Source organism: Ranitomeya imitator, chromosome 3, assembly GCF_032444005.1.
Source record: "Ranitomeya imitator isolate aRanImi1 chromosome 3, aRanImi1.pri, whole genome shotgun sequence".
Classification (NCBI taxonomy): Eukaryota; Metazoa; Chordata; class Amphibia; order Anura; family Dendrobatidae; genus Ranitomeya; species Ranitomeya imitator.
The window spans coordinates 300849603-300873643 of NC_091284.1; the positions used below are offsets into that span (position 1 = coordinate 300849603).

The window sequence follows — 24041 nt, forward strand, 5'->3', positions numbered from 1 at the left end:
AGCAGTGCTACTTATGGGGCAGTTACCTTCCTCTGTGGCACTGATCAGTTGCAGGGCATCACCTTCCTCACGTTTCCCATGCATCTCCCCATTTTCCTGAGCAAAATTGCTTGCTCCTGTGAGGGGTTCCTCAGCCATCCCACCCTGCAGAGTGACGGGAGTGAGTGATACTCCAGGCCTTTTATCTGCTTAATTGAGAATGACATAACGAAGGGATTGCCCACACCTGTCCATGAAATAGCCTTGGAGTCAATTGTCCAGTTACTTTTGGTCCCTTTAAAAACAGGGTGGCACATGTTAAGGAGCTGAAACTCCTAAACCCTTCATCCAATTTTAATGTGGATACCCTCACATGAAAGCTGAAAGTCTGAACTTCAACTGCATCTGAATTGTTTTGTTTAAAATTCATTGTGGTAATGTCTATAACCAAAATTAGAAAAATGTTGTCTCTGTCCAAATATATATGGACTTAACTGTATATAACTTTAATTGAACAAAGAAATTCAGGGCTTTACACCAGTTCCAACTAGTATTAGATAGGAGGGGGGGAATGAGTAGTTTTCACAAACACTGGTATCAGCAGCTACAGCCATAAACTGCTCACACATTGGTATCAAGTTACACAGTATCTGCCATAGGGCTTTGTTTGTTGTATGAGCGAATGCAGAAGGGTGAGAAATGGAGGGGTCGAAACTGCAGCGTGTGTCTGTGCCATGGTACTCTCTAGAACTAATCTCACATTATGACATTTTTACATTATTGTGACAATGTGTACTATGTATTTCTGCTGTACCATGCACTGATTTTATGTATATGATGGTTTACAGTTTCACCGCTCCATATACCATCACGTTCAATAAAAGCACAGACTCAACCAGTCTCCTTACTGGACTCCGGTATAGCAGTTTAGCTGCCTGTCCAGGACAGAACAGTGAAACGGCAGCCATCCAGCTAGTGGGATTCAAGTCACCAGCTACACAAACTTAATACAGCTACAGCAATCTCTGAACAGCCAAGCACTTCCCCAAGACACCATGTCTCACAAATCACAGGACAAAATCTGTTACTTCCGTCTCCTCAAAGACAATATCCATCAGCAGCGCGGTTGCCATTGCCCGCGCAAATGCTGAAGCCGCCAAAATGCGAGCGAGCTTTGCTGACCAAGAGATGCAACTTAAATTAGAGAAGGCACGCGTGGATGCTACCTTAGAAAGTCTAGTAGCAAAAAAAAGCTGCTGCAGCCCTCAGTAAAGCAGAGTCGCTTGAAGCTGTGCAAAACTCGAGCTGTATAGCCAAAGCAGTATGTCGAGTCTGGAGTTTCCACTGCAAGATTCACCACAACACACATCTCAGTATGTTAATGAACTTCCTGATCCAAACTATAACCCTGAACCAGTACCAAAACAAGAATACGACGTCTCCAGTGAATCAAGCGAGAGTCATCATGAGGCTCAGCTCCAGGACAGAAAAACTCAAAAACGTGGAGCAAAACAACTCTGCTAATGACGACCTTGCCCCTCACCAGGTAACCAACGTAGATCACCTTGCTGACACACCGTACATCTACTGAAGCAATACAACATCGGCTGGCGCCACCGTGAGGTCACTAACAGGTACGAACGCACCTCACATTACTATCAGGGCGACCCATCACCAGTATACTCTGCTGTCAACCGGTTCACAACAGAGTTTGCCAAGTTCTTCACACGACGTGAACTGCTTGCCAAGGGACTCACGAAATTGACTGACCAAGCTGAAGGTTACAGAGCTTGGAAAGCTATCTTCCAAAATGTCACTAGAGACTTGGGGCTACAACACAGGGAAGAGATAGACATCTTACTCAAATACCTGGGAGAAGAGTCAAGGCCCCGTCACACATAGCGACGCTGCAGCGATCCCGACAATGATCCGGATCGCTGCAGCGTCGCTGTTTGGTCGCTGGAGAGCTGTCACACAGACCGCTCTCCAGCGACCAACGATCCCGAGGTCCCCGGTAACCAGGGTAAACATCGGGTAACTAAGCGCAGGGCCGCGCTTAGTAACCCGATGTTTACCCTAGTTACCATCGTTAAAGTAAAAAAAAACAAAACGCTACATACTTACCTACCGCTGTCTGTCCCAGGCGCTCTGCTTCTCTGGTCTGGCTGTGAGCACAGCAGCCGGAAAGCAGAGCGGTGACGTCACACATAGCGACGCTGCAGCGATCCCGACAACGATCCGGATCGCTGCAGCGTCGCTGTTTGGTCGCTGGAGAGCTGTCACCGCTCTGCTTTCCGGCCGCTGTGCTCACAGCCAGACCAGAGAAGCAGAGCGCCTGGGACAGACAGCGGTAAGTAAGTATGTAGCATTTTTTTTTTTTTACTTTAACGATGGTAACCAGGGTAAACATCGGGTTACTAAGCGCGGCCCTGCGCTTAGTTACCCGATGTTTACCCTGGTTACCAGCGAAGACATCGCTGAATCGGCGTCACACACGCTGATTCAGCGATGTCAGCGGGACCTCAACGATCAAAAAATGGCCCAGGCCATTCCGACACGACCAGCGATCTCACAGCAGGGGCCTGATCGCTGGTACGTGTCACACATAGCGAGATCGCTGCGATCGCTGTTGCGTCACAAAACTTGTGACTCAGCAGCGATCTCGCTATGTGTGACGGGGCCTTTAGTCAGACACACAGTGAGGATCAGAGACATTAACATAAACCGCCCTGAGACTGGCCTCAAAGAAATCTGGAGGAGGCTGGATGAGTGCTACAGCTCAGCAGATGTAATAGAAAGAGCCTTGTTGAAAAGAATCAATGACTTTCCTAAAATATCTAACAAAGGTCTCCAGAAACTTAAGCGACCTGCTAATAGAAGTCCAAGTTGCCAAATAAGATGACCTACAGGGACTTGCATTCCTCAACACAGCCAGATGTGTTAACCCTATAGTCCAAAAGTTGCCCTACAATCTACAGGAGAGGTGGCTCACACATGGTTCCACGCACAAATACAAACACAGTGTTCCATTCCCTCTTTTCTCCGTTTTTGTAGACTTTTACACACTACAAGCGAGAATTAGAAACGATTCCAGCTTTGACTTTGCAATATCATATGCCACAGTCACCACCTGCAAATCCACGCAGAACATCTGTGGCAGTACACAAGACTTAGTTTCTTCTCCAGGTTCTAACTACAGGTCTGCTGGCTGCTCCCAATCAGAGACAAAGATGCAGGACTCTGACAAGCAGTTCCCACTCCATCAGAAGCATCATCCTCTCCTGAAATGCAGAGCCTTCAGAGGAAAATCAATGCCAGATCGCAGAAGCTTCCAGAAAGAAAACGGTATCTGCTACAAGTGCTGTCGTCCACAACTCATCTAGCCAAAGATTGCAAGGTCAGTGTAAAAAGCACACAATGTGGCACCACAGATCATAACACTGCTCTACACCCTGGCCCAGCTGCATGGAGTACACAAAACACGCCAGCTGACAGTGAGCATGGCGGGGAGGAAAGGAACACTGATACAGCTAAGCCAGAGATCACTTCACAATGTACAGAAGTCTGCAAAGGGACAATAGACAGTAGGTCCTGTTCAAAAATATGCCTCGTCAGAGTGTACTCAAAAGGCCATAGAGACCAAGCTGTAAAGGTACCGTCACACTAAGCGACGCTGCAGCGATACCGACAACGATGTCGATCGCTGCAGTGTCGCTGTTTGGTCGCTGGAGAGCTGTCACACAGACAGCTCTCCAGCGACCAACGATCTCGAAGTCCTTGGGTAACCAGGGTAAACATCGGGTTACTAAGCGCAGGGCCGCGCTTAGTAACCCGATGTTTACACTGGTTACCGTTGTAAACAAACAGTACATACTTACATTCCGGTGTCTGGTCAGGTCCCTCGCCTTCAGCTTCCCGCACTGACTGAGCGCCGGCCGTAAAGTACAGTGGTGACGTCACCGCTGTGCTGTGCTTTACGGCTGGCCGGCTCTCACCAGTCAGTGCGGGAAGCTGACGGCGAGGGACCTGACCAGACACCGGAATATAAGTATGTAGTGTTTGTTTTTTTACATTTACAACGGTAACCAGGATAAACATCGGGTTACTAAGCGCGGCCCTGCGCTTAGTAACCCGATATTTACCCTGGTTACCAGTGAAGACATCGCTGAATCGGCGTCACACACGCCGATTCAGCGATGTCAGCGGGAGATCCAGCGACAAAATAAAGTGCTGGACTTTCCCCAGCGACCAACGATCTCCCAGCAGGGGCCTGATCGTTGGTCGCTGTCACACAACGATTTCGTTAACGATATCCTTGCTAAGTCACAAAAAGCAACGATATCGTTAACGATATCGTTATGTGTGATGGTACCTTAAGACTGTATGCTATCTTGGATGATCAAAATAATCGATCCTTAGCTAAATCAACATTCTTTGACCTATTCAACATCAAAGGACCGAGCACTCCCTAATCTTTAAAGATATGTGCAGGTATTGTGACAACATCAGGCAGGAAAGCTACTGACTACCAAATCGAGTCCTTAGACGGGCAATTCTGCCTACCACTACCTAAGATCATCGAATGTAACCAGATCCCAGACAACAGATCTGAAATCACTACGCCAGATGTAGCAATCCTTCACGCCCACTTGAAACGTATAGCACACCTTATACCGGAACTCGACCATCAGGCCCAGATAAACCTGCTGTTGGTGAGAAACCTGTTGTTGGCGAGAGATGTCCTGCAGGTTCATAAAGTGAGTCATATCAATGGACTCAACAATGCTCCCTATGCCCAAAAGCTAGACTAGGATGGGTCATAATTGGAAACGTATGCTTGGGATGCATGTACGCCCTATCTTCTGTGACAAGCATGCTGACAAATACATTGGAGAAAGGACGACCATCTCTGTTTCAACCTTGTAACAACGAGCTCCATGTCAGGGAAGTGCCACACAGCATCCAACTGCCCAATCATTTAATAGACTTTACTCACGACAGCAATATAGTGTCGGGAAGCTATGAGGATCAGTTAGGGTGCACAGTCTTCCAGAGAACTAAGCAGGACAACCAAGTGGCAATGTCGGTAAAGGACAAGTTGTTCTTAGAGATAATAGACAAGGGACTTGTTAAAGATGAGACCAACAGCTGGGTCGCACCTCTTCCTTTCAAAACCCATAGACCACGTCTACCGAACAACAGAAATCAGGCATTAAAATGTTTCTCCTCTCTCGAACAATCTGCAAAAGAAACCAGAGATGAAAGATCACTTTTTATCCTTCATGTCAAAAATTTTCGGAAACGGTCACGCTGAACTAGCTCCTACTCTTAAAGATTCTGAAGAATGCTGGTTCCTACCCATGTTTGGAGTATACCACCCAAAGAGACCAGGCCAGATTAGAGTCGTGTTCGATTCCAGTGCTAGGTTTAATGATGTCTCCCTGAATGACATTCTACTGACAGGACCAGACCTCAATAACAAACTGCTGGGAGTACTTATGCACTTCCGTAAGGATTCCATTGCCTTCATCGCTGACATCCAGCAAATGTTCCACTGTTTCCTTGAGAGAGAGAGAGGCAGGAACTTCCTAAGATTCTTCTGGTACAGAGACAATGATCCTACTAAAGTCACAGAGTATCGCATGAGAGTGCACATCTTTGGCAACAGTCCTTCCACCTGCAGTCGCTATTTACGGACTCAAAAGGTCGGCTCAGGAAGGAGAAGCAGAATACGGAGCAGATGTCAGACAATTCATAGAAAGACTTTTATGTCGACGACAGTCTTCTCAGGAGAACCCAGGACATGCTTGCCTGCTTGAACCTCAGGCTTCATAAAAAAGCGTTAAACAGCTCAGAACTCATGGAAGCATTCCCTTCTCAGGACTTATGTAATGGTATCAGAGACCTGGACTTGGGTTCAGAACCCGCACCAATGCAACGCAGCCTCGGGCTTCTCTGGAATCTACAGTCAGACACTTTCACCTTTCAGGTCAGCAAGGAAGAAAGACCTTTCACACGTAGAGGTGTCCTGTCTACCAATCAACAGTCTGTACGATCCCGTGGGTTTCGCAGCTCCTTTTACTATACAAGGCAAGGCCCTTCTAAGAGACTTAACTGGGGAAACATCTGACTGGCATGCACCTCTGCCACCTAATAAGAGGATCCAGTGGGAAGGGTGGAAGAACTCATTAGCAGCCCTTCCCAAACTGAACAAGCCAACTACAGAAATACAAAGCCAAAGAGTGTACTTATTAGCAGATGATTCTGTCAAAGCAATTGTCGCTGTTGCGGATCTCAAAACTGTAGACTCCTAATGTCAGATCCACACTGGGTTCGTTATGGGGAAGGCCAAACTGGCACCACAACAACACTATACCCAGGTTAGAACGCAGTCTTAGCCGTTGAGTTAGCGGAGTTCATCACATCCGAAATGGATATTGACCTGACACAGGCCAAGTTCTACTCAGACAGCAAAGTAGTCCTGGGATAGATCCACAATGAAATCAGGCGATTCTATGTTTATGTCAATAACAGAGTGCTACGAATAAGGAGATTAGTTAATCCGAGACAGTGGCATTATATACCCACGGACCAGAATCCTGCAGATCACGCAACTAGAGTAGTTTACGCAAGTCGACTAGGAAGCACAACATCGATCTCAGGACCAAAACTATTGTACATTGAGGAACGTTTTCCAGACACCTTTGAATTAGTAGGAGAGGACTCAGATGCTGAAATCCGCCCTCAGGTGTCTACACTTCATACAACAACCTCTGCTATCCAGCTTGGTTCTCACAGGTTTGACTAGTTTTCAAGTTGGAAGTCACTTAATCGAGCCATTACCTGCCTGGCCCATATAGCTCACTCATCCAGGACCACCAAAGTTTGTGACACAGAAAAAAGTAAAGGTTGGCATCTTTGTAAAAATACCTATGTTACTTCCGACTTAGAATTCTCTAGAAATCACATCATCCTCACTGTTCAAAGAGAAACCTACGTTGCAGAAATCCAATGTCTTATTAACAAAGCTCCAATACTAGTGAGCAGCATATTAAGAACACTCGACCCATTCATCGACAACAGCGGCCTGCTGAGAGTAGGAGGCCGACTCAAAGAAGCTAAAATGAAGTTTGTGGGGAAATTCACTCTTATACTTCCCGGAAAATGTCATGTTGCCTACCTAATCGTACAACACTACCACAATCTGGTCAAGCACCAAGAAAGACTATTTACAGAAGGAGCCATCAGAACTGCTGGCCTATGGATTGTCGATGCAAAGAAACTCATCAGTAGAGTCATCTACAAATGTATTACCTGTCGTAAGCTTCGTAGTTCAACTCAAACCCAAAAGATGGCTGACCTACCAGCAGATAGACTCAGCCCAGACCCTCCTTTTACCAGCGTTAGTCTCGAAGCGTTTGGGCCTTGGTCAGTTGTTACATGTCGTATGAGAGGCGGCTAAGCCAATAGTAAACATTGGGCAGTAATGTTCACTTGCATGTCAATCAGAACAGCCAACATAGAGGTCATCGGGGAGTCCCTTGACACGTCAAGCTTCATCAATGCCTTAAGACGTTTTATTGCCAACCGTGGTCCTTTCAAGCACATACGTTCAGACGCAGGTACTAACTTCGTCGGTGCAGCAAAAGAATTAGGAATATCTTCAAATCTAGACCATTAGACTCTCGAGAGGTTCCTCAGTGACCAAAGTTGCACATGGTCATTCAAACCACCTCACTCTTCGCATATCGGAGGATCTTGGGAATGAATGATTGGTCTAGTACGGAGAATTCTTGACTCCACTCTTCTTCAATGAATAAGCAAAATCACGACTTAAATCAGTATAGCTACCAAATACTATTTTTTTTTTAACTCGTATCCCCTTCTGTCTTCTGCAAGCAGGAGCAGCGAGGCTTACCCACGAAAGCCTAATCACCTTCATGGCAGAAGCTGCAGCTATAATCAATGCAAGACTCTTGGTTCCAGTCCCTAACCACCCTGAGCAGCCCTTGTTATTGACCTCAGCTACTCTCCTTACCAAGAAAACGGGGCTGTCCAGTGCCCCTCCAGGAGGATTTGAAACTAAGGACTTCTACAAGCGCAATTGGAGACAGGTATAAAGTCTTGCAAATACTTTCTGGGACAGGTGGCGCAAACAATACTTATCTACCCTGCAGACACAGACGAAGTGGTAATGTAATCTACTAAGCCTAATTTGAGCGTAGGTGACCCTGTTCTTGTGAAAGACTGTCAAATTCACCGAAACCAGTGACCACTTAGTCTAGTTACCGCAACATTCCCAAGCAGGGATGACAACGTCAGCAAAGTTGAACTAAGCATGAGCAAAGGGAATGAACCTAAGACATTTTTCAGACCGGTATCTGAACTGGTTCTATTGTAGCCTTCAAAAGAAAATAAAGATAGTGACATCCGTTGATGCCAGAAGGAGAGTGTTCTGTCTTGGACATCTAATCTGTTACATCTGATTATTTGTTAGCATAATATTGCAGTTATTCATTAGTATGAGTATAAAGAAACTTCATAATCTTTATTTGTCTGTAGTGTTTTGGCTCCCTCTAGCGGACAGTCATGTTCACGGTCCTATTTTCTGTTATTTTTCTATTTTCTATGTCTGATTCTCCTCCCCTCTTTTGCAAAGCATTATGGTAGCTCAGCCTCCATCTCCCTCCATTTTCCTTCATTCTGCTTTCAAGGAAAGACGTCTCCATTACATCCCCATTGTGATTGCATTGTCGGTATGTATTCATGCTTTCTATAGGCAATATATAATATTAGCCTAGCTTAGGCTGGTTTCACATTTGTGGTTGTGTTCGCAGCGTTTCGAACGCATACATCCGCATGCATCTTGATTTCATATCTTTAATATTGTAGATGCAGGTGCATGCGTTTGGATGCGTTCGCCCACATTTGCTTACGCATGCGTATTTTTGCGGTGTGCGGCTGGCGCACCATGTTAGAGTTATTGTGGCGGCAAATTTCCGCCGCCATACGCATGCGGACGCTTGCGAAAGGAGTGCGTCAAATAAACACATTACAGTCTCTGGGAACGCATGCATATGCAAGTACATGAGTACGATCACATTTGCGTATGCATGAGTTTTTATGAGTAAACATGTCCAGGAACTTGTTTTAACCCCTTCACGGCGCGACCCTTTTTTGTTTTTGTGTTTTCGTTTTTCCCTCCCATACTTCCCAGAGCCATAACTTTTTTAGTTTTCCGTCAATATGGTCATGTGGGGGCTTATTTTTTGCGGTACGAGTTGTACTTTTGAACGACACCATTGGTTTTACCATGTCTTGTACTAGAAAACGGGAAACAAATTCCAAGTGTGGTGAATTTGCAAAAAAAGTGCAATCCCACACTTGTTTTTCGTTTGGCATTTTTGCTAGGTTCACTAAATGCTAAAACTGACCGGATATGATTCTCCAGGTCATTACGAGTTCATAGACACCTAACATGTCTAGGTTATTTTTTTATCTAAGTGGTGAAAACAAATTCAAAACTTCGCTAAAAAAAAAAAAAAAAAAAAGTGCCATTTTCCGATACCCGTAGCGTCTCTAATTTTTGTGATCTGGGGTCGGGTGAGGGCTTATTTTTTCCGTGCCGAGCTGACGGTTTTAATAATAACACTTTTGTGCAGATAGGTTCTTTTTATCGCCCATTATTGCATTTTAATGCAATGTCGCATTGACAAAAAAAATTTAATTCTGGCGCTTCTAATTTTTTTCTCGCTACGCTGTTTAGCGATCAGGTTAATCCTTTTTTTTATTGATAGATCGGGCGACTCTGAACGCAGCGATACCAAATATGTGTAGGTTTGATTTTTTTATTGTTTTATTTTGGATGGGGCAAAAGGGGTGCGATTTAAACTTTTATTATTTTTTTTAAAACATTTTTTTTTAAAACTTTTGCCATGCTTCAATAGCCTCCATAGTAACATAGTTATTATGCAGGTTGAAGGAAGACTAAGTCCATCTAGTTCAACCCATAGCCTAACCTAACATGCCCTAACATGTTGATCCAGAGGAAGGTAAAAAAAACCATGGGGCAAATAGTAAGCTCCACTTTGGGGAAAAAATTCCTTCCTGACTCCACATACGGCAATCAGACTAGTTCCCTGGATCAACGCCCTATCAAGGAATCTAGTATATATACCCTGTAACATTATACTTTTCCAGAAAGGTATCCAGTCCCCTCTTAAATTTAAATAATGAATCACTCATTACAACATCATACGGCAGAGAGTTCCATAGTCTCACTGCTCTTACAGTAAAGAACCCGCGTCTGTTATTATGCTTAAACCTTCTTTCCTCCAGACGTAGAGGATGCCCCCTTGTCCCTGTCTCAGATCTATGATTAAAAAGATCATCAGAAAGGTCTTTGTACTGTCCCCTCATATTTATACATTAAAATAAGATCACCCCTTAGTCTTCGTTTTTTCCAAACTAAATAGCCCCAAGTGTAATAGCCTATCTTGGTATTGCAGACCCCCCAGTCCTCTAATAACCTTGGTCGCTCTTCTCTGTGTTAAATATTAATTATTACCGTAATTGAATTATTCTCAATTCTGTACTGAGCACATTGCTTCTTGCTGACACTATCAAAAGCTATTTTTGTGTATGTAGCTCAGAGTATAAGTTAATGCCATATACAGAGGACACGTGGTCTGTAGGAAATGTATATAAACGTCTCTTAGGAGGGTGTGGGGGGCCTTTTGTCACGTGGGACTGTCACCCCTGCCTTCACCGTCATTCTCCATGGACGTCGGACAAAGAAGCAACAGCTGTTAGCTATGCCATGATTCTACTCCATGCCATGATGACTTCAGACTTCACACAGACGGTTTTACCATTCAGGACCTTGGGAAAGATGAGTAACAAGACAAGCGCTGATTTTTACACATGGACAATCTGTTCATAACTATTTCATCTACTTTTATGTTATTGCTGCAATGTGGTTTTCCTATGGACAATTCAATAAACCACTATATTTTTCATGAGAATACCGTGACATTTTTCTTTTAAGAGTAAGCACCTAGTGAATAGTCCTGATTAAATATATGTGCGAAATAACCATTTTTAACACTCTGCACCTGCTCTAGTTCAGCTATGTCTTTCTTATACACCGGAGGCCAGAACTGTGCACAGTATTCTAAGTGTGGTCAACCAATGACTTGTATAGAGGTAAAATTATGTTCTCCTCATGTGCATCTATGCCTCTTTTAATGCATCCCATTATTTTATTTACCTTTGTAGCATCTGCCTGACACTGGCCACTGAATAGGAGTTTGTCATCCACCCATACACCCAGGTCTTTTTCATTGACGGTTTTGCCCAGAGTTTTAGAATTAAGCACATAGTTATTCATCTTATTACTTCTACCCAAGTGCATCACCTTACATTTATCCCCATTAAAGCTCATTTGCCATTTATCAGCACAAGCTTCTAGTTTACATAAATCATCCTGTAATATAAAATTGTCCTCCTCTGTATTGATTACCCTGCAGTTTAGGGTCATCTGCAAATATTGAAATTCTGCTCTGAATGCTCCCTACAAGGTCATTAATAAATATGTTAAAAAGAAGAGGGCCCAATACTGACCCCTGTGGTACCCCACTGCTAACCTCGACCCACTCCGAGTGTGCTCAATTAATAACCACCCTTTTTTTTCCTATCCCTGAGCCAGCTCCCAACCCACATACACATATTTTCCCCTATCCCCATTATTCTCATTTTATGTATCAACCTTCTGTGTGGCACCGTATCAAAGGCTTTTGAAAAGTCCATAAACACCAGAGGTGTCAAACTGCATTCCTCGACGGCTGCAAACAGGTCCATCACCTGTGCAATACTAAGGAAATCCTGAAAACATGACCTGTTTGCAGCCCTCGAGGAATGCAGTTTGACACCTCTGATATACACTACGCCCACTGGGTTCCCTTGGTCCAGTTCGGAACTTACCTCTTCATAGAAGCTGATCAGATTAGTCTGACATGAACGGTCCCTAGTAAACCCGTGCTGATACTGGGTCATGAGGTTATTCCTCTTCAGATACTCCAGTATAGCGTCCTTTAGAATGCCCTCCAGGATTTTACCCACAGTAGAGGTTAAGCTTACTGGCCTATAGTTTCCGAGTTCAGTTTTTGTCCCCTTTTTGAATATTGGCACCACATTTGCTATACGCCAGTCCTGTCGTACAGACCCTGTTATTATGGAGTCTTTAAATATTAAAAATAATGGTCTATCAATGACTGTACTTAATTCCTGCAGTACTCGAGGGTGTATCCCATCCGGGCCTGGAGATGTCAATTTTAGTGATTTTTAGACACCGACGTACTTCCTGCTGGATTAAGTAGGTGACATTTAATGGGGAATTTTTGTTATCACTGATCATATTGTCTGCCATGGGATTTTCTTGTGTAAATACTGATGAAAAAAAGTCATTTAGCATATTGGCTTTTTCCTCATCCACCATTTCACCCAGACTATTTTTAAGGGGACCAAGACTATCATTTTTTAGTTTCTTACTATTTACGTAGTTAAAGAATATTTTGGGATTATTTTTACTCTCTCTGGCAATGAGTCTCTCGGTCTCAATCGTAGCTGCCTTGATTTGCTTTTTACAGAATTTATTTAATTTTCTGTATTTATTTATACGGTATATACCGGTACTGTGCACAGGTCCTATCCAGGATGCTAATAAACGTCTTCCATTTTCTTTGTGTATTTTTATGTCTCAGTATATAGTCCCAGTTAATTGCACCAAGATCCTCTCTCATCCGTTGGAAATTTGCCCTCCTGAAGTTTAGTGTCCTTGTAACCCCCCTGCTACACATCTTATTAAAGGATACATGAAAACTTATTATTTTGTGATCACTATTCCCCAAGTGACCCCCAAACCCTCATATTTGCTATGCGGTCTGGCCTGTTGGTTAATATTAGGTCTAGCAGTGCCCCCCTTCTTGTTTGGTCCTGAAGCAGTTGTGAAAGGTAATTGACTCTCATAGTTGTCACAAACTGATTACCTTTGCTGGAACTGCAGGTTTCTGTTCCCCAATCTATTTCAGGGTAGTTGAAGTCCCCCATAATAGTGACTTCTTCTTGAGTCGCAGCTTCACCTATTTGCTTTACGAGGATATTATCTGTTGCTTCCATTATTTTTGGAGATTTATAACAAACCCCTATCAATAATTTATTATTTTTCCCCCCTCCCCTTATCTCCACCCACAGGGACTCTACATTTTCATTAGATTCACCTATATTATCACGCAGGATGGGTTTTAAGGATGATTTTACATATAGACACACACCTCCCCTCACCTATCTGCAGCGCTCGAGAGACCTGGTCGTTGCAGTATGGCCCCAAAACGAGTAGCGGTACGTCCGATGGCACTAAAGAGTTCTCCTCACCAGGTATCACCAGATCACATTACACTTCACACTCCGGCCACTAGGGGGAGCAAAAGTCTTTATTTATTGGGCCACTCCTCACACTGGTAAAACTAGGGGCTGGGGAGGAAGTTAGTGAGAAGCTGACTGGGTTGGAACCAGGCAACATCCCGTGGCAGGGGGTGTTGCGGGTAGAAGACACAGGGGGGTCCCTGTCAGGCGTGGGAACCTGGCAGGTGCCTAGCGACAGAACAGAACGTTACGGAACCGCGCCTGCACACCTTGCGGCGGTATCCTAAGGAAGAGACAAGAGGGGAAGAATATTGTGGAACAGTGTAAACGAGATCAGCACAAAGGAGAGCCAGTAAGAGTCGTGCCGAGAGAGGAAGGCAACATCTTACTGAGGCGCATAGTCGGTGGCCGGATCACCGTAGGAGTAACTGACTTCAGGCCTTACTTCAAATTCCGCTGGACAGTTGATTATAGGTTGGCTGTCTACCTTTTACACCTACGAAGACATAGGGGGCAACATTGGGAGAGGGGCGTCTCTAGGGTCCCGGAAGACCCCCAAGCCTTCCCGTCAAATGGGTGGCGTCCTAGCCATACTTTATCTGGGGGACGTTAGAAGCTAGCAACATCTGGAACCAAAGAACGAGAGAGAGCTGTAGAGAACGAACGAAAGAGAACAGCAGTTGTGAGGACTATTCCGAATGCTCAGCAGGGTAGGACTACAACACACAGGCGCTATTGGTAGGCAACAATTTCCATCTGCGAGGGAAACTCCGGATGTGCCCATCGGACCGGCCGGTCTCTGATAGCCCGGTTCAACGTGCTCTGGACTGAGTGTACTGAAGCCTTCAGTAAAAGGTAAAGAGACTGCAACCCTGTGTCCTCGTTATTGCCTGCACCTCACACCATCACCATCCACCTTACTGGGAAGCCCTGGGGACATACTTCACCTGTGGGAAGGTATACCATCCAGCTGCCATTCCATCACCCCAGCGGACCCCACAGCAGCGTCGGTCACTCTAACCGAACACCACAGGTGGCGTCACGAACTACTGACAGACTGTACTACCATTTTCATTGGACACCCCTTAGCAGGGTCACGACCGGGTCCAGCCACCGTGACAACCGCAGAACAGAAGGAAAAGGGACCGGTACCGAGTGACTAGTGGCCCTGTGTCTGGGGGCGCTCCATATCCATTCGGTCATTTCTGAACAGACTACAACCCAGCAAGTTAACAGCCCAGTCATGGCCTCCATGGGAGGCTAGAAGCTGGCACCACTCGATCGGCTCAGCTACATAGCAGCGATCATCAGATTACTGTTATGAAGCTGAAATGCAGGCTTGCTATGAGCGCCGACCAAAGGGGGGCGCTCACAGCAGGCCGGCATCAGTAACAATAGAGGTCTCAAGGACCTCTATGTTTACCTTCCTGATGCACCGCTGACCCACGTTCATGTGACGGGGGTCGGCGATGCACTCATTTCCGGCCGCGTGGCCAGAAGTGGTAGTTAAATGCCGCTGTCAGCGTTTGACAGCGGCATTTAACAGGTTAATGGTGGCGGGTGAATCTCGATTTCACCCACCGCTATTGCGCGCACATGTCTGCTTTACAAAACAGCTGACATGTCGCGACTTTGATATGTGCTCACTGCCCACATCAAAGGGGGAGACACGACATGCGCCGTACTAGTACAGCGCATGTCGTGAAGGGGTTAAGCCACCCCCCAAACAAACCTTATAAAAGAAGGTGTGGGCAGTGGAAGCGAAACAAGCATTGCAGCATCTTTTTTGGAAGACTATCAAAATGTAAGTATACAAGCTAAATGTCTGCCTGTTTTTTTCTCCCTGCAGTCTGTAATCATGTCTGTGTCTCTTGCAGGATTCCTCATCATGTCCTCCACTGAAGATCAGAGCTCACAGAGTGGACAGGAAACTGAAGTGAGTACATTTACTGCTGAATGGTAAGTATTAACTGTCACTATTATACACATGTGGCAAAATATTTTTTTTTACAGAACCATTCCAGTGCAGATGAGCAGGAGCAGCAGGCTCAGGCCCAAGTTCCATTGGCAAGACGGCGTGTAAGTATTCTTTACTGTTTTTATTTATTTATTCTTGACTTTATTGATAACGACCTCCTCATCACTCTGGTGCAGGAGCGAGTTGCGTTGTGGGACACCCGGGAGCAGCAGCACTCGGGACGTTGTAGTAATTTGGTGGCTGTGGAGTGAGGTGGCCAAAGCACTCATGGATCACTAGGACAACGCCACGTCACGAGTCAGAAAGGTTTTCGTAAGTATTGCAGTGTGGTCTGATGCGGCAAGTGAACCTAAAGGCCGGGATCACACAACCGTGTGTGATGCGATGATGCGAGAAACTCCTGCAAGTTTCTCGCATCATACACGGTTGTGTGATCCGGCCTAAAATGCATTGTTTAACAATTTTTTTTGTTTCGCTATTCACAGTGAACAAAGTCAAAACCCGTCAGCGTTCGATGAAGGATTTCTTCAATAAGGACCTGAGATAGGAGATCCAAGTTTGCAGTGGTGCTGCAGCAAGGATATGGAAATACAAATATCACGGGGTGCTGTCTTTCCTGAGGCCTGTCCTTGCTCAGAGAAAGCAAGTATTGTGTTGTATTCCATTGTGTTGTATTCACTAATCTGAATTTTTCTATTCCACAGGAGTTGGCGCTTTTAGGCTCTGTGCACAAGTCAGGATTATTTGCAGATATTTCCTGAACTAAACCGGACTTTTTCCGCAGGAAATCCGCATGAGTTTTTGGTGCGGATTTTTGCATTTTTTTCCGGAGCTTCCCAATGCATTAAATAGCGGGATATGCGCAAAAAATCCGCAAAATTAATGCTGCGATTTTTTCCACGATGTGTTTTATTCACGGAGAAAAAAACAACATATGCACAAAAATTGTGGATTGCATTCTATTAATAGGATGCTTTTTTTTTCGTTTTTTATAGCGAAAAAAACGTGAAAAATCCGGAACGTGTGCACACAGCCTTACAATTGTTATCTTTTGGTAGTAATGTTTTACTTTTCTTTTCACAGAACCTGTAGCAGCACTCTCGAACCTGGATCATCCTCTGGAGCGGATCCTCATCGAACAGCCACGGACCAGTCCCAGCCATCCACCAGCGAAGCAGCAAGTGGGCCGGCGTCACAGTCTGGAGAACAGGCAGCTGGTCCTTCAGGTGTTTCCCTGTCCTCTGCCTCTTTTTGGGGGGTTTCTTCCCGCCAGCGGCAAAAGGCCTCAGACAGGTCATTCATACCCGAGTTCATTCACTTGAGCTCAGTCTTCCAGAATGGCTTGAAGGCGCAGGGAGATAATATGGGTCAGACCACTTTCCAGTCCAACACACTTTTCCAGGATGTCAACCAACGCCTTAACCATCTGGAAGCCGACCTCCAGAGACCAGCACACCATTTTTTTTTAATAAAATAGAGCAGGGCATGTCGGAACACCTTACGCCTGAACTCCAGCTCAAAGTGATGCAGGCCTGCAATGCTGCTTACAATCAGGCTATGCAGCAGACTCTGTACTTCCACCAGCACCAGGTGGTATTTCCATCTGTGCCACAAATTACACACTTAACATCAATACAGAGTTCTGCTACATACCATTATACGTCCACCGCTATGCCGGGTGCTGCTGCCGAAAGCCACTCCACCACCACCAACATGCCGAGTCCTGCTCCTGCACGGCTGACCACTGCCACCACCACTAGGCCGCCTGAAGATCCTGCACGGCTATCCACCGCCACCACTACTAGGCCGCCTGAAGAACCTGCACGGCTGTCCTGCATGCCCTGCTGACCCTACCACTCCCACCCTCCCAAGGAGACACAAAAAAAGGAATGTGTCTCTCCAGAACCTATGCTTCCACTCCTAATGTGTCTACTTCCACCCTTGACCTCCCAGACCTCCTAGCCCTTCCCCTGGAACCCCTTCATCGTCCACCCGTAGCCAATCCTCCCAGCTCCACAACCCCCAGGTCCATAACATTTCCCCCTCATTGGTTCGTAAAAGTTTTTTTTTTTTATAAATTTGTGTTTTCCCCAATCACTGCTTGGTCTTTGTCTCTTTCGTCGCCGGCAACACACACCGTGCGCCGTCAACACACATGTTACTGTGTACACACACTATTTTTGCCACCTCATAGCTCCATGACACACAGTCTACTACCCCTCTTCTTTATTTGCTTTACACGGCAGCTTTGCTTCTTGTGTCTGTCATGGAGCTATGAGGTGGCAAATACACAAAGAGGACTGAAAATCCTCCACTAATATATATTAACAAAAAAGGTCAAGGGTCAACAATGCTCACCTGCCCAGGTGTCAGTACTAGTGCACTCAGGATGCTGTGTTTTCTGCATCCTGAATGCACTAGTTCTGACACACGGACAAGTGAGTAAATATATGACGTGGATTAGCTCCATCATCTCTTCAGTCTGCATTAATATATAAAAATACAGAAATGCAGACTGAAGAGATGATGGAGCTAATCCAATGTCACCTACCATAGCACTGACCTCAGAGAGTAGAGGTGTAGTGTAAAACATGGGTTACATAACCCAATTTGATTATAATCCAATCCCTGTATCATGCAATCTGCATGATACAGAGAGTGGATTTTATAAAAACTGTAGTTGTGAACCGGTGATCACCTTATTAAACTTTAAAAAAAAAAATATTCTAACGGAGGGCACTAGGAACAGGTGTTTAACTAGAGGTGTTTTTGTTACGATTCCTGGAGTATACCCACTGGATTGCAGTGACTACCGTTCCCAGGCGAGTTGACCAGGTGGAACAGACCCCTATATAGGGAAATACACCGTGATAGCTTGTGCCAGACGGGCGGTTCGGAGACAACGAAGAGAATCCGGGTACTCACCGAGGACCAGACGGGTGGAGCAGCCACAGAGAAGACCCGGGACTCAGGACACGGCAGGGTTCACACAGAGGGTACCAGATACTGGACGGAGCAAAGCACGCACTGGAAGTGTTCTGACTGAGCAGAGCACGCTCGCATTGGAAGAGTACAGGTACAGAGCAGAGCACGCACGGGAAGCGTATAGGGACTGAGCAGAGCACGCACTGGAAGAGTACAGGGATGGAGCAGGGCCCACACTGGAAGCGTACAGGGACTGAGTAGAGCATGCACGCACTGGAAGAGTAAAAGGACCTGACGTACTGGAAACTAAGTGGACCCGGTGGTAGCACGGAGGGACAAAATAATAATCAGGTGCTTCCTCTAGCAGGAAGCGACCTGATATACCCGGAGGCCGCTGCCCAGGCGGGACAGCGCTTCCGGGTCAGTATAACCCGGCTTCATAAAGAAGCCAGGAGGGCGAGTGACTGCGACCTAGCATGCATGCACGGGGAACGGGATTCCCAGCGCGGCCGAGGACCCGGAAGAGGAGGAGGAGGGACCCGGGAAGCTAGGTGAGTATCACAGTGCGCCGTAATAGTTTAGTTGTCAGCAAACATTAAAGTACATTTTAATAATTAAAAGGTACATAACATTACATAACCTTGCAAGAACACTAAATTATGTCATCTTGCCAGGACAGACGTACACTCAGAAACAAAGTAGGATGCAAATGTATCCCTCATTTGGGCAACTTCAACTGTTGTCCTGAGAGGGTGATGATGGTCATCTGGCAATGGGTTTGAAACAGGTTCATCAAGTTTAACATTGGGCCGTTCTTTAGCCAATATGTAGTTGTGAAGAACCACACTCGCCTTGACAACCTCATCTACTGTCTCAATTTTGAGATTAATGGCTGTCCCTAAAATGCACCATTTTGAGACAAGGATACCAAAGACACACTCAACTGTTCTTCGTGCCCTGGTCAGTCTGTAATTAAAAATCCTTTTGGTGTGTGTTAATCCCGACTGGAGTATGGTTTCAGGAGGTTTCCACACATCTAAAAGGCCTCATCCCCAACCACAACAAATGACATTGGCGGGCCTTGAGTGTTGGGAAGAGGTTGTGGCAGGGGAAATTGAAATGATTGCCATAAAATCGTTGGCCCAAAAATATTTTTTTTTATAATTAAAGTACTCAGATCCAGTTCCAGCCAGTTTGGTGATTCTAATATGTTTTCCATCCACTGCTCCCCAAACAGTTGGGGAAATTACAAATTTGCCAGTATTTCTCAGCATTTTCATGCCAGATTTCCATGGTGGGTAGGGGGGATAAATTCCTCACGGAGAACATCCCACAAAGCCAGGCAGGTGTCTGCGATAATCCCAGAGTGTGGAAATTCCTATCCGGAACTGGAAATGGAGCGATGAATGGCTCTCTCCAGTAGCCAAGAATCTGCAGAACAGAGAAAGAAAAAATAAATTCAGAACTGTAATATTTATGACAGGGGTTTTGCAAAACATAGAAAAAAAAAAAAAAGAACAGGACATGGCTTTTATAACAATAATAATTAGGACAGTTTTTTTTGCAAAACAAAAAAAGGGAAAAATATTAAGTAAGCAGAACAATAATAATTATGACAGGCGTTAATGTTTAAACATTACGTACCTTAGTGTCACCAGCAGACATTCCTCAGCAGGAATCGCTCTACAAAGCTGGGTGTCCTGCCTGCTGATGGCTCCTTGTACATGGTCCAGCAATTCCATAAAGCTGTCTTTACACATCCTCGTGAACTCAAAATATTTCTCTGGGTTTTCACGGAGCTCACTGATAAAAAGTGGTATGCTCCAGGGCTCTATCGGAGTTCAAGAATTTGGTGCTGCTAAAAGCGCCAACAAAGTCTTCTCTGTTTTTCGCTTCTCCGTTCTTGCTCACAAGCAAATGCAAAGGAAAGAACCAAGTTGACATCCAAATCCAGATTTCGATAGAAACTCTCCATGCGAAGATCCATCTTGAGACAGGATACAGGAGCAAAATGTGAGGATTTCATCTGTACAAGGGTTTATATACAGAAATCCCATGAGCCACATCCATTTGGCGTGGTTTGTTTCAAGGAAATTCTCCTTGAAAAAGTTTTCCTATCAAACGCATGCGCATAAAAAATGCGAACGCATGCAAACGCTGCGTTTTTTTTCAGGGCTGTGGAGTCGGTAAGCCACAGTTGTGACTCCGACTCCTGGATTTTATCATGTTCCGACTCAGACTCCGGCTCCTTCATAAATGGCCAATTCGTAACAATAAATTTACTGTTGTCAAATATTAACATCGTGCTTATTCAGTTTCTCACCATCATATAAGTAATCAGACCACTTAGAACAAAAACTATATCTATTAGAATACAATTAGAATATAGCAAATAACTTTTATAAACTTTCCCAAACTCTTGTAAGTAAATATGCAATAAACACTGTTATGCAGTTAATAAGAAGAAATCTATAAATTTGTCCTCAGAAAAAGTATTGCCTCTGACAGATCCTCCTTCATGGATGCCCTCAAATCTGATCTACGGTACCGTATATACTCGAGTATAAGCCGACCCGAGTATAAGCCGACCCCCTTAATATTGCCACAAAAAACTGGGAAAACTGAATGACTCGAGTATAAGCCTAGGGTGGAAAATGCAGCAGCTACCGGTAAATTTCAAAAGTAAAAATAGATACCAATAAAAGTAAAATTAATTGAGACATCAGTAGGTTACGGTAAGTGTTTTTGAATATCCATATTGAATCAGGAGCCCCATATAAAAGTAACATAGTAATATAGTAACATAGTTAGTAAGGCCGAAAAAAGACATTTGTCCATCCAGTTCAGCCTATATTCCATCATAATAAATCCTCAGATCTACGTCCTTCTACAGAACCTAATAATTGTATGATACAATATTGTTCTGCTCCAGGAAGACATCCAGGCCTCTCTTGAACCCCTCGACTGAGTTTGCCATCACCACCTCCTCAGGCAAGCAATTCCAGATTCTCACTGCCCTAACAGTAAAGAATCCTCTTCTATGTTGGTAGAAAAACCTTCTCTCCTCCAGACGCAAAGAATGCCCCCTTGTGCCTGTCACCTTCCTTGGTATAAACAGATCCTCAACAAGATATTTGTATTGTCCCCTTATATACTTATACATGGTTATTAGATCGCCCCTCAGTCGTCTTTTTTCTAGACTAAATAATCCTAATTTCGCTAATCTATCTGGGTATTGTAGATCTCCCATCCCCTTTATTAATTTTGTTGCCCTCCTTTGTACTCTCTCTAGTTCCATTATATCCTTCCAGAGCACCGGTGCCCAAAACTGGACGCAGTACTCCATGTGCAGTCTAACTAGGGATTTGTACAGAGGCAGTATAATGCTCTCATCATGTGTATCCAGACCTCTTTTAATGCACCCCATGATCCTGTTTGCCTTGGCAGCTGCTGCCTGGCACTGGCTGCTCCAGGTAAGTTTATCGTTAACTAGGATCCCCAAGTCCTTCTCCCTGTCAGATTTACCCAGTGGTTTCCCGTTCAGTGTGTAATGGCGATATTGATTCCTTCTTCCCATGTGTATAACCTTACATTTATCATTGTTAAACCTCATCTGCCACCTTTCAGCCCAAGTTTCCAACTTATCCAGATCCATCTGTAGCAGAATACTATCTTCTCTTGTATTAACTGCTTTACATAGTTTTGTATCATCTGCAAATATCGATATTTTACGGTGTAAACCTTCTACCAGATCATTAATGAATATGTTGAAGAGAACAGGTCCCAATACCGACCCCTGCGGTACCCCACTTGTCACAGCGACCCAGTTAGAGACTATACCATTTATAACCACCCTCTGCTTTCTATCACTAAGCCAGTTACTAACCCATTTACACACATTTTCCCCCAGACCAAGCATTCTCATTTTGTGTACCAACCTCTTGTGCGGCACGGTATCAAACGCTTTGGAAAAATCGAGATATACCACGTCCAATGACTCACCGTGGCCCAGCCTATAGCTTACCTCTTCATAAAAACTGATTAGATTGGTTTGACAGGAGCGATTTCTCATAAACCCATGCTGATATGGAGTTAAACAGTTATTCTCATTGAGATAATCCAGAATAACATCCCTCAGAAACCCTTCAAATATTTTACCAACAATAGAGATTAGACTTACTGGCCTATAATTTCCAGGTTCACTTTTAGAGCCCTTTTTGAATATTGGCACCACATTTGCTATGCGCCAGTCCTGCGGAACAGACCCCGTCGCTATATAGTCCCTAAAAATAAGAAATAATGGTTTATCTATTACATTACTTAGTTCTCTTAGTACTCGTGGGTGTATGCCATCCGGACCCGGAGATTTATCTATTTTAATCTTATTTAGCCGGTTTCGCACCTCATCTTGGGTTAGATTGGTGACCCTTAATATAGGGTTTTCATTGTTTCTTGGGATTTCACCTAGCATTTCATTTTCCACCGTGAAAACCGTGGAGAAGAAGGTGTTTAATATGTTAGCTTTTTCCTCGTCATCTACAACCATTCTTTCCTCACTATTTTTTAAGGGGCCTACATTTTCAGTTTTTATTCTTTTACTATTGATATAGTTGAAGAACAGTTTGGGATTAGTTTTACTCTCCTTAGCAATGTGCGTCTCTGTTTCCTTTTTGGCAGCTTTAATTAGTTTTTTAGATAAAGTATTTTTCTCCCTATAGTTTTTTAGAGCTTCAATGGTGCCATCCTGCTTTAGAAGTGCAAATGCTTTCTTTTTACTGTTAATTGCCTGTCTTACTTCTTTGTTTAGCCACATTGGGTTTTTCCTATTTCTAGTCCTTTTATTCCCACAAGGTATAAACCGCTTACAGTGCCTATTTAGGATGTTCTTAAACATTTTCCATTTATTCACATTCAAAAGATAAAAAAGTAGCGGCACTCACCAGTTTGCTCAAAATTGTGTCTTTAATGTATCCTTAGTCCATAATACAGATTGTGCAGACACATTGCAGGTGGTTTTATGTCTCTCTTGCATGTGCGTTATGAATCTCATACATCCGTTTCCTGAAGTCACCGAATTATATACACATGCAAGAGAGACATAAAAGCAATCCTGAACTTTTGCAATTTGCTGGCCTAAAGATAGTGAAATTCCCACCCCAAGGGGATAACCATGATAAACTCCTCCTGAGGGAGGAAGGAAAATGGATCATTAGAACTAACGCACAAGGACCGCTTGGCCTAAATGACAAATTAGATATGGCCGTATTTCTTTGAGTATCGTCTATTGTTGCAACAAGCATTTGTGATTCATCACTGACTATGTTTTGTTATTAAAAAAATATTTGTCAGGGGCGTGTCCTAGCTGGCCATGTGAGTGGAAGCAGGGAAGAGTGCTCCTGCTGCCAGAAGGACAAAAATCCTGCTTTAACCCCAATTTTCGGGTAAACTCACCTAAATCCGGCTGGCTGAAGGTCCGGAGAGTGCAGCGGTGCGGAGCGGCGGGTCCAGAGTCGGCAGCGATGACCAGGAGGCGGCAGAAAGACGCTGGCACCAGCGATGCAGGAGCAGGCCAAGATGGTGCCGATGCTAGGGAGGACGCCGAGAAGAAGAACGCCGCATGTCAGTGGCGCATGGAGGTGGCCGCAAAGCTGCAGCAGTATGCCAGAGTGGAGGCTGCTGAGGAGGCAGAACCAGGATCTGGAGCTGGAGCTGACCAGGAGGAGGAGGAAGCAAGCAA

General features: G+C 44.7%; 1 protein-coding gene across 4 annotated transcripts in view; it reads right to left on the minus strand.

Moving 5' to 3' along the window:
* ILRUN (inflammation and lipid regulator with UBA-like and NBR1-like domains) overlaps positions 1 to 24041 on the minus strand; it is a 239303-nt gene that overhangs the window by 62365 nt on the left and 152897 nt on the right. The window contains exon 5 of one of the 4 annotated variants that reach the window (XM_069756563.1): positions 18901 to 19735. The exons of the other annotated variants lie outside the window; for them this stretch is intronic. Within the exon in view, the coding sequence (XP_069612664.1) occupies positions 19508 to 19735 (228 nt within the window). The 3' untranslated portion in view covers positions 18901 to 19507. Of the gene's footprint in view, positions 1 to 18900; positions 19736 to 24041 lie in introns of those variants that run through there. 4 annotated transcript variants of the gene reach the window in all.